Source organism: Myxine glutinosa, chromosome 3 (assembly GCF_964187855.1).
Source record: "Myxine glutinosa chromosome 3, kmMyxGlut1.1, whole genome shotgun sequence".
NCBI lineage: Eukaryota > Metazoa > Chordata > Myxini > Myxiniformes > Myxinidae > Myxine > Myxine glutinosa.
The window spans coordinates 34,681,744-34,697,646 of NC_136263.1; the positions used below are offsets into that span (position 1 = coordinate 34,681,744).

At 53.7% G+C, this 15,903-nt stretch overlaps 1 protein-coding gene across 1 annotated transcript in view; it reads left to right on the forward strand.

Moving 5' to 3' along the window:
• Nucleotides 1–1,782: 1,782 nt before the first annotated feature.
• The window catches only part of LOC137417397 (ras-related protein Rab-35), an 80,634-nt gene continuing 66,513 nt past the window's right edge, over nucleotides 1,783–15,903 (forward strand). The window contains exons 1-2 of the mRNA XM_068103298.2: nucleotides 1,783–1,949; nucleotides 11,479–11,529. Of these exons, the coding sequence (XP_067959399.1) occupies nucleotides 1,898–1,949; nucleotides 11,479–11,529 (103 nt within the window). The 5' untranslated portion in view covers nucleotides 1,783–1,897. The remainder of the gene's footprint in view (nucleotides 1,950–11,478; nucleotides 11,530–15,903) is intronic.

A 15,903-nucleotide genomic window follows, 5' to 3' on the forward strand; every position in this document is an offset into this window, starting at 1 on the left:
TTTAAGAAAGTTTATTTCTTATGCGACACGCATAAAGAAAGTTTATGCGTGTCGCATAGGAAACGGCGCCCAGACAAGGTGTCCGTTATAAAAAGAAGGCTGCCGGAATGGCCGACGCTCAGGGCCGCTACCGAGCGCCGGCTTTGTAGTTTCCCGACTTGCCGAAGGAGCACGGCGGGCAACAATTCCTCGCCTTGTGGCCAAACCTGGCGTGGAAATGGCACCAGGTTTGTGGCGAAGGCGGAGGCCGCGGGTTTCGCGGTGGTGGTGGGCGTGGCGTGGCGGCGGCCATGCGGTGTGAATCAGCCTCGAGATCCACGTGTGAATCCTCGAGATCCACGTGTGAATCAGCCTCGAGATCCGCGAGGTGTGGTGCATCAGTATCAGGGTCAGCCTCGGGATGCGCGACGGCCGTGCCAAAACTCGCCTACGTGTCCAAAGCCGCGAAGAACTTGTCGGTCTCGGCAGCGAGAGCTCGGGGTTCCGTCGTCGCAGAACTGGCCAAAGCGAGGCGTGCTCGTGCCGGCAGCTGGCGTTAAAATAACGCCTGGAATAGAGCGTTCGGGGTTTCGTCGCCCATCAGCGACAGCATATGGTCCATGCGGACCGACGGTCGCATGTCACCGAGCTCGGGGAGGTCCAGGAGGCGGGCGGCCCGTGCGTCCACCGTGAGGCCGAACGTGGCGAGGAGGAGACGCTTGATCGCCTCGTACCTGCCGTCGGCCGGTGGGTTCCTCAGGACCGACATGACGCGGGCGGCCGTGCCGGGCCCGAGGGAGGCAACCACGTGGCAGTACATGGTCTCGTCCACCGTGATGCCTCGAAGTCGGAACTGGGCTTCTGCCTGCAGGAACCAAACTTCAGCTTGAGCCTCCCAGAACTCGGGGAGTTTGATTGTGACCGCGTTGGTTGCCATTGCTGTGGCGGATTTGGGTGGTCAGCGACGGCTGACCAGAACGTCAGAGGGTCACCAATGAAGTGCGGTGCTACGCGCGCTACTTGTTTAGCAAGGAGGAAGCAGACAACGCGGTAAGTTAAAAGAGTCTTTATTACAAGAGCTCCACTGTAGCACTGGAGCGCTCCGGGCTGCGTGCCCGGTGTATATCCTGCGGCCACGCCTACCCCTCGGGCGTGGCCGCCGCCCACTTGGTGCGCGGAATGATGCCATCATGCCAGTGAGCTTTCGTGTCCGCCACATATATATACTGGTAAAGTATATATATATATGTATATACATATACATATATGTATATGTATATGTATATATACATATATATATACATATACATATACATAATAATGGACTCATTTCGCCGACATCAGGAGGATGACAGGCTGTCAACTCCACCTGGTGTTAATTCAACAGGAAACCGGGACTTAGCACACGAGGATTAGCCAACTCAGCACACGAGGATCCCAAGCCAGGCCACGCCTAACTGTTTAGCCAACACCAGGCATTGGATTATACTGAGAAAGTATCTCATTTCTACTAATATATGTCATTTTATATTTTTGGCGTATTATGTCAATGTGAGTATCATGTTAGTAGAGCATTTTAGAAGGCCCTCGCAATTTACGTATCAATACACTATATATCGGCCATGAGAGGTAAGTTAGCGCCAGGCGCCAGTATGAGGCTCTTACAACAATAATCCACCTCCGTGCAATAATCCAATTAAAAAGTACTTAACATTTTCTTTTTAAGAACGCTTTGCGGACATGGATTCTTCGACACCCAAAAAAATTATTTAATTTGAACGGTTAAAAATAATTCGTACTTAATCAAGAGGAAGAACCAAATCTGCGAGCCTCTTCCCGGTTCCGGGTGGAGAAGGAAATTAATTATCGTGAGGTTTGGGGGTTTCTTAACTCTCTAAATCGTTTCTTATTTTTCACTATGGCTCGGGACTATGATCATCTCTTCAAGCTGCTTATTATCGGCGATAGCGGTGAGAGGAGACCGATGGACGGATACCTATTATCTGATAGTGATAGACAGACGTTTTGCCTCAGATTCCATGTACTAACGAATGATTTTAAAATGAAATGTGGAAAGTGTTGGATATATCTGCAGAACAAGTATTGATGATCACGTTGTTTTGGCGCTTTTATTATGTAAGTCGTGCGCTGAAAGGAGGAGGTTGGCTGTGTCCGGTGTGGTGGAATGATGGATGCGTGCCAGTATCATTAGGGAGGCGGGATTATTGGGGGGGGGTAAGGGGCCTGTATGATTGGGGGGGGGGGGGAAGGAGGATAAGGGGCAAGTATGATGGGGAGGAGGATAAGGGGCCAGTGTTATTGGGGGGGGGGGGTAAGGGGCCTGTATGATTGGGGGGGGGGGGGGAAGGAGGATAAGGGGCAAGTATGATGGGGAGGAGGATAAGGGGCCAGTGTTATTGGGGGGGGGGAGGGGATAAGGGGCCTGTATGATTGGGGGGGGGGGGGGTAAGGGGCTAGTATGAGTATGATTGGGAGGAGGATAAGGGGCCAGTATGATTGGGGGGGGGGGGGATAAGGGGCCAGTATGATTGGGGGGGGGGGATAAGGGGCCAGTCTGATTGGGGGGGGGGGAGGATAAGGGGCAAGTATGATGGGGAGGAGGATAAGGGGCAAGTATGATGGGGAGGAGGATAAGGGGCCAGTAGGATTGGGGGGGGGGGGATAAGGGGCCAGTCTGATTGGGGGGGGGGGAGGAGGATAAGGGGCCAGTATGATTGGGGGGGGGGGATAAGGGGCCAGTATGATTGGGGGGGGGGAGGATAAGTGGCAAGTATGATGGGGAGGAGGATAAGGGGCCAGTATGATTGGGGGGGGGGGGGGGATAAGGGGCCAGTCTGATTGGGGGGGGGGGGAGGAGGATAAGGGGCAAGTATGATTGGGGGGGAGGGGATAAGGGGCCAGTATGATTGGGGGGGGGGTAAGGGGCCAGTATGATTGGGGGGGGGATAAGGGGCCAGTCTGATTGGGGGGGGGAGGATAAGGGGCAAGTATGATGGGGAGGAGGATAAGGGGCCAGTATGATTGGGGGGGGGGTAAGGGGCTAGTATGAGTATGATGGGGAGGAGGATAAGGGGCCAGTATGATTGGGGGTGAGGGGATAAGGGGCCTGTATGATTGGGGGGGGGTAAGGGGCCAGCATGATTTGGGGGGGGGGGGGGTAAGGGGCCAGTATGAGTATGATTGGGAGGAGGATAAGGGGCTAGTATGATTGGGGGGGGGGGAGATAAGGGGCCAGTATGATTGGGGGGGGGATAAGGGGCCCGTATGATGGGGGGGGGTGGATAAGGGGCCAGTATGATTGGGGGGCATAAGGGGCCAGTATGATGGGGAGGAGGATAAGGGGCCAGTATGATTGTTCGGGAGGGGCGAAGGGGCCTGTATAGTGTATGATTTGGGGGGGGGGGATAAGGGGCCAGTATGATTGGGGGAGGGGATAAGGGGCCAGTATGATTGGGGGGGGGGGATAAGGGGCCAGTATGATTGGGGGAGGGGATAAGGGGCCAGTATGATTGGGGGAGGTGATAAGGGGCCAGTATGATTTGGGGGTGGGGGGGGGGATAAGGGGCAAGTATGATTGGGGGAGGATAAGGGGTCAGTATGATTGGGGGGGGGGGATAAGGGGCCAGTATGATTGGGGGGTGGGGATAAAGGGGCCAGTATGATTGGGGGGGGATAGGGTCCAGTATGATTGGGGGGGGGGATAACGGGCCAGTATGATTGGGGGGGGGGGAATAAAGGGGCCAGTCTGATTGGGTGGGTGGATAAAGGGCCAGTATGATTGGGGGGGGGGGATAAGGGACCAGTATGATTGGGGGGGGGGAATAAAGGGGCCAGTATGATTGGGGGAGGGGATAAGGGGCCAGTATGATTGGGGGAGGGGATAAGAGGCCAGTATGATTGGGGGAGGTGATAAGGGGCTAGTATGATTTGGGGGGTGGGGGGGATAAGGGGCAAGTATGATTGGGGGAGGATAAGGGGTCAGTATGATTGGGGGGGGGGGATAAGGGGCCAGTATGATTGGGGGGTGGGGATAAGGGGCCAGTATGATAGGGGGGGGGTGGATAAGGGGCCAGTATGATTGGGGGAGGTGATAAGGGGCCAGTATGATTTGGGGGGTGGGGGTGGGGGGATAAGGGGCAAGTATGATTGGGGGAGGACAAGGGGTCAGTATGACTGGGGGGGGGATAAGGGGCCAGTATGATTGGGGGAGGTGATAAGGGGCCAGTATGATTTGGGGGGTGGGGGTGGGGGATAAGGGGCAAGTATGATTGGGGGAGGATAAGGGGTCAGTATGACTGGGGGGGGGATAAGGGGCCAGTATGATTGTGGGGTGGGGATAAGGGGCCAGTATGATTGGGGGGGGGGGATAAGGGGCCAGTATGATTTGGGGAGGGGGATAAGGGGCCATTATGATTGGGGGGGGGGATAAGGGGCCAGTATGATTGGGGGGAGGGGATAAGGGGCCAGTATGATTGGGGGGGGGGATAAGGGGCCAGTATGATTGGGGGGGGGGGATAAGGGGCCAGTCCGATTGGGGGGGGGGAATAAGGGGCCAGTATGATTGGGGGGGGGATAAGGGGCCAGTATGATTGGGGGGAGAGGGGATAAGGGGCCAGTATGATTGGGGGGGGGGGATAAGGGGCCAGTATGATTGGGGGGGGGGATAAGGGCCCAGTCCGATTGGGGGGGGGGAATAAGGGGCCAGTATGATTGGGGGGGGGGATATGGGGCCAGTATGATTGGGGGGGGGATAAGGGGCAGTATGATTGGGGGGAGGGATAAGGGGCCAGTATGATTGGGGGGGGATAAGGGACCAGTATGATGGGGGGGGGGGGATAAGGGGCGAGTGTGATGGGGGGGGGAGGGTGAGGGGCGAGTATGATGCGGGGGGGGGGGGGGAGGGAGAGGGGTAAGGGGCTAGTATGATGCGTGCTGGGGTGAGGGATAAGGGGCGAGCATGACGTGTGCTGGGAGACCTGGGGTGGAAGGCGGTAACGGTGTGTGGGGGAGTGGTGACGATGTGTGTTGGTGGGTAGGGGAACAGTCATGTTGTGTGTTGGTGGTTGGGGGAACGGTGATGGTGTGTGATGGTGTGTGTTGGTGGGTGTTGGTGGGTAGGGAAACGGTCATGGTGTGTGTGTTGGTGGGTGGGGGAACGGTCATGGTGTGTGTTGGTGGGTGGGGGAACGGTCATGGTGTGTGTTGGTGGGTGGGGGAACGGTCATGGTTTGTGTTGGTGGGTGGGGGAACGGTCATGGTGTGTGTTGGTGGGTGGGGGAACGGTCATGGTGTGTGTTGGTGGGTGGGGGAACGGTCATGGTGTGTGTTGGTGGGTGGGGGAACGGTCATGGTGTGTGTTGGTGGGTGGGGGAACGGTCATGGTGTGTGTTGGTGGGTGGGGGAACGGTCATGGTGTGTGTTGGTGGGTGGGGGAACGGTCATGGGGTGTGTTGGTGGGTGGGGGAACGGTCATGGGGTGTGTTGGTGGGTGGGGGAACGGTCATGGTGTGTGTTGGTGGGTGGGGAGAACGGTCATGGTGTGTGTTGGTGGGTGGGGGAACGGTCATGGTGTGTGTTGGTGGGTGAGGGAACGGTCATGGTGTGTGTTGGTTGGTGGGTGGGGGAACGGTTATGGTGTGTGTTGGTGGGTGGGGGAACGGTCATGGTGTGTGTTGGTGGGTGGGGGAACGGTCATGGTGTGTGTTGGTGGGTGGGGGAACGGTCATGGTGTGTTGGTGGGTGGGGGAACGGTCATGGTGTGTTGGTGGGTGGGGGAACGGTCATGGTGTGTTGGTGGGTGGGGGAACGGTCACGGTGTGTGTTGGTGGGTGGGGGAACGGTCACGGTGTGTGTTGGTGGGTGGGGGAACGGTCACGGTGTGTGTTGGTGGGTGGGGGAACGGTCACGGTGTGTGTTGGTGGGTGGGGGAACGGTCATGCTGTGTGTTGGTGGGTGGGGGAACGGTCATGCTGTGTGTTGGTTGGTGGGTGGGGGAACAGTCTTGGTGGGTGGGGGAACGGTCATGGTGTGTGTTGGTGGGTGAGGGAATGGTCACGGTGTGTGTTGGTCAGGTGGGTGGGGGAATGGTCACGGTGTGTGTTGGTCAGGTGGGTGGGGGAACGGTCACGGTGTGTGTTGGTCAGGTGGGTGGGGGAACGGTCATGGTGTGTGTTGGTCAGGTGGGTGGGGGAACGGTCATGGTGTGTGGGTGGGGGGAACGGTCATGGTGTGTGTTGGTGGGTGGGGGAACCGTCATGGTTTGTGCTTGTGGGTGGGGGAACCGTCATGGTTTGTGCTTGTGGGTGGGGGAACCGTCATGGTTTGTGCTTGTGGGTGGGGGAACGGTCATGGTGTGTGTTGGTGGGTGGGGGAACGGTCATGGTGTGTGTTGGTGAGTCGGGGAACTGTCATGGTGTGTATGTTGGTGGGTCGGGGAACGGTCATGGTGTGTGTGTGTTGGTTGGTTGGTGGGTGGGGGAACGGTCATGGTGTGTGTGTGTGTGTGTGTGTGTTGGTTGGTGGGTGGGGGAACGGTCATGGTGTGTTGGTAGGTCGGGGAACTGTCATGGGGTGTGTTGGTAGGTCGGGGAACTGTCATGGTGTGTGTTGGTGGGTCGGAGAACTGTCATGGTGTGTGTGTTGGTGGGTCGGGGAACTGTCATTGTGTGTGTGTTGGTGGGTCGGGGAACTGTCATGGTGTGTGTGTTGGTGGGTCAGGGAACTGTCATGGTGTGTGTGTTGGTGGGTCAGGGAACGGTCATGGTGTGTGTGTGTTTGTGGGTGGGGGAATGGTCATGGTGTGTGTTGGTGGAACGGTCATGGTGTGTGGTGGGTGGGGGAATGTTTATGGTGTGTGGTGGGTGGGGGAATGTTTATGGTGTGTGGTGCGTGGGGGAACGGTCATGGTGTGTGTTGGTGGGTGGGGGAACGGTCATGGTGTGTGTTGGTGGGTGGGAGAACGGTCATGGTGTGTGTTGGTGGGTGGGGGAACGGTCATGGTGTGTGTTGGTGGGTGGGGGAACAGTCATGGTGTGTGTGGGTGGGTGGGGGAGCGGTCATGGTGTGTGTTGGTGGGTGGGGGAACGGTCATGGTGTGTGTTGGTGGGTGGGGGAACGGTCATGGTGTGTGTTGGTGGGTGGGGGAACGGTCATGGTGTGTGTTGGTGGGTGGGGGAACGGTCATGGTGTGTGTTGGTGGGTGGGGGAACGGTCATGGTGTGTTGGTGAACGGTCATGGTGTGTTGGTGAACGGTCATGGTGTGTTGGTGAACGGTCATGGTGTGTTGGTGAACGGTCATGGTGTGTTGGTGGGTGGGGGAACGGTCATGGTGTGTCATGGTGTGTGTTGGTGGGTCGGGGGACGGTCACAGTGTGTGTTGGTGGGTGGGGGAACGGTCATGCTGTGTGTTGGTGGGTGGGGGAACAGTCTTGGTGGGTGGGGGAACGGTCATGGTGTGTGTTGGTGGGTGGGGGAACGGTCATGGTGTGGGTCGGGGAACGGTCATGGTGTGTGTTGGTGGGTGAGGGAATGGTCACAGTGTGTGTTGGTCAGGTGGGTGGGGGAACGGTCACGGTGTGTTGGTCAGGTGGGTGGGGGAACGGTCACGGTGTGTTGGTCAGGTGGGTGGGGGAACGTTCATGGTGTGTGTGTGTGTTGGTGGGTGGGGGGAACGGTCATGGTGTGTGTTGGTGGGTGGGGGAACCGTCATGGTTTGTGCTTGTGGGTGGGGGAACCGTCATGGTTTGTGCTTGTGGGTGGGGGAACCGTCATGGTTTGTGCTTGTGGGTGGGGGAATGGTCATGGTGTGTGTTGGTGGGTGGGGGGACAGTCATGGTGTGTGTTGGTGGGTGAGGGAATGGTCACGGTGTGTGTTGGTCAGGTGGGTGGGGGAATGGTCACGGTGTGTGTTGGTCAGGTGGGTGGGGGAACGGTCACGGTGTGTGTTGGTCAGGTGGGTGGGGGAACGGTCACGGTGTGTGTTGGTCAGGTGGGTGGGGGAACGGTCATGGTGTGTGGGTGGGGGGAACGGTCATGGTGTGTGTTGGTGGGTGGGGGAACCGTCATGGTTTGTGCTTGTGGGTGGGGGAACCGTCATGGTTTGTGCTTGTGGGTGGGGGAACCGTCATGGTTTGTGCTTGTGGGTGGGGGAATGGTCATGGTGTGTGTTGGTGGGTGGGGGAACGGTCATGGTGTGTGTTGGTGGGTCGGGGAACTGTCATGGTGTGTATGTTGGTGGGTCGGGGAACGGTCATGGTGTGTGTGTTGGTTGGTGGGTGGGGGAACGGTCATGGTGTGTTGGTGGGTGGGGGAACGGTCATGGTGTGTTGGTGGGTCGGGGAACTGTCATGGTGTGTGTTGGTGGGTCGGGGAACTGTCATGGTGTGTGTGTTGGTGGGTCGGGGAACTGTCATGGTGTGTGTGTTGATGAGTCAGGGAACTGTCATGGTGTGTGTGTTGGTGGGTCAGGGAACGGTCATGGTGTGTGTGTGTTTGTGGGTGGGGGAATGGTCATGGTGTGTGTTGGTGGAACGGTCATGGTGTGTGGTGGGTGGGGGAATGTTTATGGTGTGTGGTGGGTGGGGGAATGGTCATGGTGTGTGTTGGTGGGTGGGGGAACGGTCATGGTGTGTGTTGGTGGGTGGGGGAACGGTCATGGTGTGTGTTGGTGGGTGGGGGAACGGTCATGGTGTGTGTTGGTGGGTGGGAGAACGGTCATGGTGTGTGTTGGTGGGTGGTGGAACGGTCATGGTGTGTGTGGGTGGGGGAGCGGTCATGGTGTGTGTTGGTGGGTGGGGGAACGGTCATGGTGTGTGTTGGTGGGTGGGGGAACGGTCATGGTGTGTGTTGGTGGGTGGGGGGAACGGTCATGGTGTGTGTTGGTGGGTGGGGGAACGGTCATGGTGTGTGTTGGTGGGTGGAGGAACGGTCATGGTGTGTTGGTGGGTGGGGGAACGGTCATGGTGTGTGTTGGTGGGTCGGGGGACGGTCACAGTGTGTGTTGGTGGGTGGGGGAACGGTCATGGTGTGTGTTGGTGGGTCGGGGGACGGTCACAGTGTGTGTTGGTGGGTGGGGGAACGGTCATGCTGTGTGTTGGTGGGTGGGGGAACAGTCTTGGTGGGTGGGGGAACGGTCATGGTGTGTGTTGGTGGGTGGGGGAACGGTCATGGTGTGGGTCGGGGAACGGTCATGGTGTGTGTTGGTGGGTGAGGGAATGGTCACAGTGTGTGTTGGTCAAGTGGGTGGGGGAACGGTCAGGTGGGTGGGGGAACGGTCATGGTGTGTGTGTGTTGGTGGGTGGGGGGAACGGTCATGGTGTGTGTTGGTGGGTGGGGGAACCGTCATGGTTTGTGCTTGTGGGTGGGGGAACCGTCATGGTTTGTGCTTGTGGGTGGGGGAATGGTCATGGTGTGTGTTGGTGGGTGGGGGGACAGTCATGGTGTGTGTTGGTGGGTTGGGGAACTGTCATGGTGTGTGTGTTGGTGGGTCGGGGAACGGTCATGGTGTGTGTGTTGGTTGGTGGGTGGGGGAACGGTCATGGTGTGTGTGTGTGTTGGTTGGTGGGTGGGGGAACGGTCCTGGTGTGTGTTGGTGGGTCGGGGAACTGTCATGGTGTGTGTTGGTGGGTCGGGGAACTGTCATGGTGTGTGTGTTGGTAGGTCGGGGAACTGTCATGGTGTGTGTGTTGGTGGGTCAGGGAACGGTCATGGTGTGTGGTGGGTGGGGGAATGTTTATGGTGTGTGGTGGGTGGGGGAATGGTCATGGTGTGTGGTGGGTGGGGGAACGGTCATGGTGTGTGTTGGTGGGTGGGGGAACGGTCATGGTGTGTGGTGGGTGGGGGAATTTTTATGGTGTGTGGTGGGTGGGGGAATGGTCATGGTGTGTGGTGGGTTGGGGAACGGTCATGGTGTGTGTTGGTTGGTGGGGGAACGGTCACGGTACGGTGTTGGTGGGGGAACGGTCACGGTACGGTGTTGGTGGGTGGGGGAACGGTCACCGTACGGTGTGTGTTGGTTGGTGGGGGAACGGTCACGTACGGTGTGTGTTGGTGGGTGGGGGAACGGTCACGTACGGTGTGTGTTGGTGGGTGGGGGAACGGTCACGGGACATGTTTGCGAGTGGATGGTGGAACCGTCACGATGCTTGTTTGCGGGTGGGACGGTGGTCAAGATGTGTGTTTGTGGGTGGGATGGTGGTCACGATGTGTGTTTGTGGGTGGGATGGTGGTCACGATGCGTGTTTGTGGGTGGGATGGTGGTCACGATGCGTGTTTGTGGGTGGGATGGTGGTCACGATGCGTGTTTGTGGGTGGGATGGTGGTCACGATGCGTGTTTGTGGGTGGGATGGTGGTCACGATTGGTGTTTGTGGGTGGGATGGTGGTCACGATGCATTTGCGGGTGGGTGGGATGGTGGTCATGGTGCGTGTTTTGGGTTGTTACTGTACTCGTTTGTGGATGGGTTGGGAGGGCGGTCATGGTGCATGTTTTTGGATGGGGGGAAGGCGGTTACGCAGTGTGTTTGCAGGTGGGTGAGGGAGCACTGAGTGGGTGGTTGGAATTTTGTGGGTTGGGGCCATAGTTCATGTTGGTGAGAAGGCATGGTGTGTTTTTGTGGGTGCAACGGTGGGCAGGGTGAGTGTTTGTGGACATCTATAGTGCATGGTGCATGGTATGTGGTTGAGGGTGGACTGGAAGGATGCGTGTTTGTGGGCAGGCAGGCATGATGCCTGCTTGTGGGTGTGAGTGCAGGTGGGCATGGTGCCTGTTTGTGTGTGTGAGTACAGGTGGGCATGGTGCCTGTTTGTGGGTGTGAGTACAGGTGGGCATGGTGCCTGTTTGTGGGTGTGAGTACAGGTGGGCATGGTGCCTGTTTGTGGGTGTGAGTACAGGTGGGCATGGTGCCTGTTTGTGTGAGTACAGGTGGGAATGGTGCCGGCTTGGCGGAATGGGGAGCATGATCCGAGTTTGTGTGTGAGGGAAGCATATTGCTTGCTGCGGGAGGAGGGGGCGTGGTGTGTTTTTGCGGGGGGAGGGAAAGTGGTTTTTGTGTGCGTTTGTAGCAGGCATGTGGTGGGGGAGGGAGGTGTGCGTGTGTGTGCATGCGTGCGTGTTGTCATTATGCATGTTTCTGGGGTGGGGAGCATGATGCATTTTTGTTTGTCATGAGGTGAAAGGGGCATGATGTGTTGGGTATTTCAACACAGTCAAAATACATATTTGCATGTACTGTATTCTGTCTTTTAGTACTTTGTGGATAGAGTTCAACAGTTTGAAAAATTGATATTTTGTTATGATAAGGATTTGTTGTGTGTTGGGATAAGGATGCGATGTTGGAAAATGATGAATGGTCACCAAACCAAATACCCTCGTATATATCATTATTTGTGAATTACTTCAATCAAACTTGTGTTGACCTCTCCAATCAGCAACCCAGGGAGGAAAGCAATTGCTTACCAGTTTGCTTTGCCTTTTTGCAGGAGTTGGAAAAAGCAGTTTGCTGCTTCGTTTTGCGGATAATGTCTTTTCTGGTAAGACCTTCAATATATATTTTGTAGTTTTCTATAGAGCCTACTTTTTCATCCACACTTGGCCTTTAAATATCGGTGTTTGTGCCTCTCCCCTCCATTTCAATTCTTATTGTTGGCTTTTGTCGTGTAAATTTCAAGTCCGAGATGTGTCATTCACCAAGTCGTATCAGTATTGGGCCCCATCATGAGCCGTGACCTTTGTACAACAAAATAGGATCTACACGGTTTCGCTTGGCTTTTGAACCCTCTTGGTTTTGTGACATTATGAACACTGCCTGAAAGCTAATCATCGCTGCCTTGACTTAGTGTGTGGAGGTATTGATATTCATCCTGTGACTGTACTTCGTGTCCATTGCTTAAAATGCTGGCTGTGCAAAAACGAGTGCCACCTGTGATATTTGTCGTCTTTTTGTCATTGGTTTTTTTAATTCCTTTTCGCAATTTCATTTGCAATTTATCTTGTATGTGTGCAAGTTGCCGTTTTACTTTGACCCTTTTTTTGAATTTTCTGTCTTGATAGACTCGTTCACTAATGTCTCATGTGATAATTCACCAAACAGCTACAGTGATGCCTTTCATTCAAAGTGAAATTTATTGTTCTATTTCAAGGTTTAACAGGTAATCCAAAATATTTCAGAATTTTAAATGACAATTATTGTGGTCATCTCTGAGACCTTAATAGTGGGTTTCAGCACATGCCTGGGCACAATTAATAAGAAAATTCCAGGCGAATACCTTTTCAATGGACAAAATATTTTCCAGAGTTAAAAACACAAATTAAAACTCTGACTAAATTTGCAATTAAAAAAAAGGATTATATTGGTGGCTAATGATGTAATATGTGGGACAAACCTTGTGGTTTGCTTCTTCTTCTTCTTAGTTTTAATTTTTCCATGCAAAAAACCTCCAGAATGTTGACTTGCTCAGAAGCGTGTGACATAGACCGGCTCACTTGGGGGCAGGGGCACATGGTGTTGACGAGCTCGCTCACTTGCTTGGGGCAGGGGTGTTGACCCGCCCACTCTCTCGGGGCAGGGGAGTGTGGCGTTGACCCTTCCCCTCTCTCGGGGCAGGGGAGTGTGGCGTTGACCCTTCCCCTCAAGGGGCAGGGGAGTGTGGCCTTCACCAGCTCGCTCGGGGCAAGGGCGCGTGGCCTTGACCAGCTCGCTTGGGGTGCATGGCGTTGACCAGCTCGCTCGGGGCAGGGGCGAGTTTCCTTGACCAGCTTGCTCTGTGCAGGGGCAACACCTCAACCAGCTCGGGGCAGGGGCGCATGGTCTTGACCAGCTCGCTCAGGGCAGGGGCGCATGGCCTTGACCAGCTCGCTCGGGGCAGAGGCAAGACCTCGGGGCAGGGGCGCGTGGCCTTGACAAGCTTGCTCGGGGCAGGGGCACGTGTCCTTGACCAGTTCGCTCTGTGCAGGGGCAGGGGCACGTGTCCTTGACCAGTTCGCTCGGGGCAGGGGCACGTGGCCTTGACCAGTTCGCTCTGTGCAGGGGCACGTGGCCTTGACCAGCTCGCTCGGGGCAGGGGCGCGTGGCCTTGACCAGCTCGGTCGGGGCAGGGGCGCGTGGCCTCGACCAGCTCGCTCGGGGCAGGGGCGCGTGACCTCGACCAGCTCGCTCGGGGCAGGGGCGCGTGGCCTTGACCAGCTTGATGCAGGCGAGTATTGTGTTGACCTGCTCACGGCACAGATAAATGGTTTCTGTAAGTATTATGGTGTGATGATTATTTTTGATTCATTAGTGACGTTTAACGATGGCAATACACTGAATTTTGGTTAATTCAGACATACATAACATCAGACCGCTCGCTTGGGATAAGGGAGCGTGGTGGTGTCCCACCCCCTCTCTCACGACGGGAGCGTGGCATTCACCCGCTCGCTCGGAGCATGGGCACGTGGCCTGACCAGCTTGCTCGTGGCACGGGAATGTGGCATTGAACACCTCGAATTCAGACATACATAAGGCATTCAAAAATGTTTTTATGAACAAAATGCTCAGTATATATAGTGCATGATGCCAAAATAAAAGTGTTGTTGGGTATACGAGTTCCCGTGCTGTGGTGAGAAGCCATGCACATTTAGAATGTCATGCCTCAATGGATTACATTCATGAAGATGACTGATTTACGAGGCAATCCTTGTGATGAGTCCTTTTTGGGCACTTCTGAGCTCCTCACCACATTCAAAGCTTTCATCCGCAGCTTGATGGAGTACTGCCTCTCCCCTCTGGGATTATATTTCTGGGCCTGCCTGCCCAGCTCACCTGCCTCACACCGAGCTCGGCTTCACGCTGTTGAAACCAAAGCTTTCAGAATCATTGGTATCTCTCGCAATGAAGCTGATTCTGAGGGCTTTTTACTCGCACACCGCAGGCAGGTTGGTGGTCTTTCTGTCTTCCACCGACTCCTCTCTGGCCTTGCTCCGCCAGCTCTCTGTGCTCTGTCCCCCAAATATTCCTCGAGGTCGCACAAGACCTGCCAGCAACCCTCTTATGGTTAAACTGCCAAAACCAAGACACTCTGCTCACCTTCACTCTTTCATTCTCCCTCACTCTTCAATCCCTCTCCTCCCTCCAAGTCTTTAAAACATCTGTTCACCACCATCTCTTATCTTCCCCCTTCCAAAACCTTAATCTTTCCTCCTCCCGTTAATTCACGCCAAATCCACCTCTTTCAATCCCCGACTTCTTTCCTTTAGTTCCTAGTACTAGTAGTGTCCATTTGTTTTATTCCATATACCTCCCACCTTCCACCCCCCCCCCCCCCATGTTGTTGCTCAACTGTTCACATGCGGGTAGTGTTATGTGCTATTGGAATGTAAATTTTGAGGCCTTAAAGGTCCCTCAGACCTTTTTTACAGACCTTTTTTTACAGACCTTTGACTTTAAACCCTCAGACCCTCAACATTATAGACCCCTTTGACCCTCAGAGCTTTAACTTTAGACCCATAATGAAAGACCCATTTGGACCCATTAAGCCCTCAATACCATTAGACAATTGACACCATTTAACTCCTGACCCTCATGATCCTCAAGACCCCATTAGACCCTCAAGACCATTAAGACACTTTAGACCCTACACCATTACACCCTCAAGACCCTTTGCTATGAGCCTAGCTTTTTATTAACATACCTCTTTGAATACACCAGGTATGCCAAGTCACAGACAAGGTTTCTTATATTTCAGCTTGCCTTTACTTCGACAAAACATCCCCATAACGTATCACATTTTGACGTTTCATGGTTTATATAGTAGTAATATTTATTTCAAGCATGTAATGTATGATCCACTCATGAATCTGTGTGGTTCCATAAATGTAATAACATGTAATGTTACATGGCATGCATGTCGGCATGTATTATTTGGACCACAACTTGTATTGCATTCATAAAAGAAGACGTTGTCCATTATAAGACAGTATTATCATGAAATTGGATGTCATGTGGTACAACTCCTAATTCTACTTGGTGTGAAATCGATCATTTCAGCACAAAATTAGTGAACTGTGTGGGTGGAAATACGAGTCAAAACAAAGAAGTAAATACTTTAAATGGAAATGTATCCGCTGTAAGAGAAGGGGAATCCCTCTCACCGCAGATCGATCAACATTTCATTTATTTACTTCTTCTTTGTCCTGATTCTATACATTACTTAACTCGTTTTAACGACAACATAATTATTCTCAACTCGCCACACACAGAAACTAGTCATTGTTGGCTCTCCATTCCGCAAGACAAACTTTTACTTTACCATATTTTCCTCCTTTCTGGATCGTGAGGATAAGATGTATCTTCCTTCCTCTGTCTCGTTGATTGGAACTGCCCCATGCTGAACAGCACAGCATCTTCCACCCAAAACCGACGTCAAAATGAAAAATGAAAATGATGCAGAGATGTATATATGAAAGGGTCTACACGAATACATGCAATTTAGTGCTTCACTTGGCGAAGATGATTAACAACATGGCGCCTTGTGGTCATGTGATCACGTATCCCTCAATTACTATCGTTTTCACTCAGTTTCCCAAACTATTGTTTTATGGCTCTTGGAGAGCAATGCCGGGTACCTTTGCTACAAATAAAATAATTGTTTTTTTGGTTTTTTTTGAATATGGAAGAAAATGAAATAATTGAAAATTGACCAAAAAAATTAATTAAAGAATTTAAAATTCACAAATAAATGGAATTTAAAAAAGAAAAATTGAAAATTGGGAGAACAAAATAACTGAAAATTGGAAAAATAATAACTAATTGACAAATTGAATACTAATAATTAAAAAATTAAATAATGGAAAATTATTCTTCAAAAAGGACTCCAAGATTTAAACACTTCATGCCTCTCTCCGGGAACCATAATGATAGTTTGAATCAT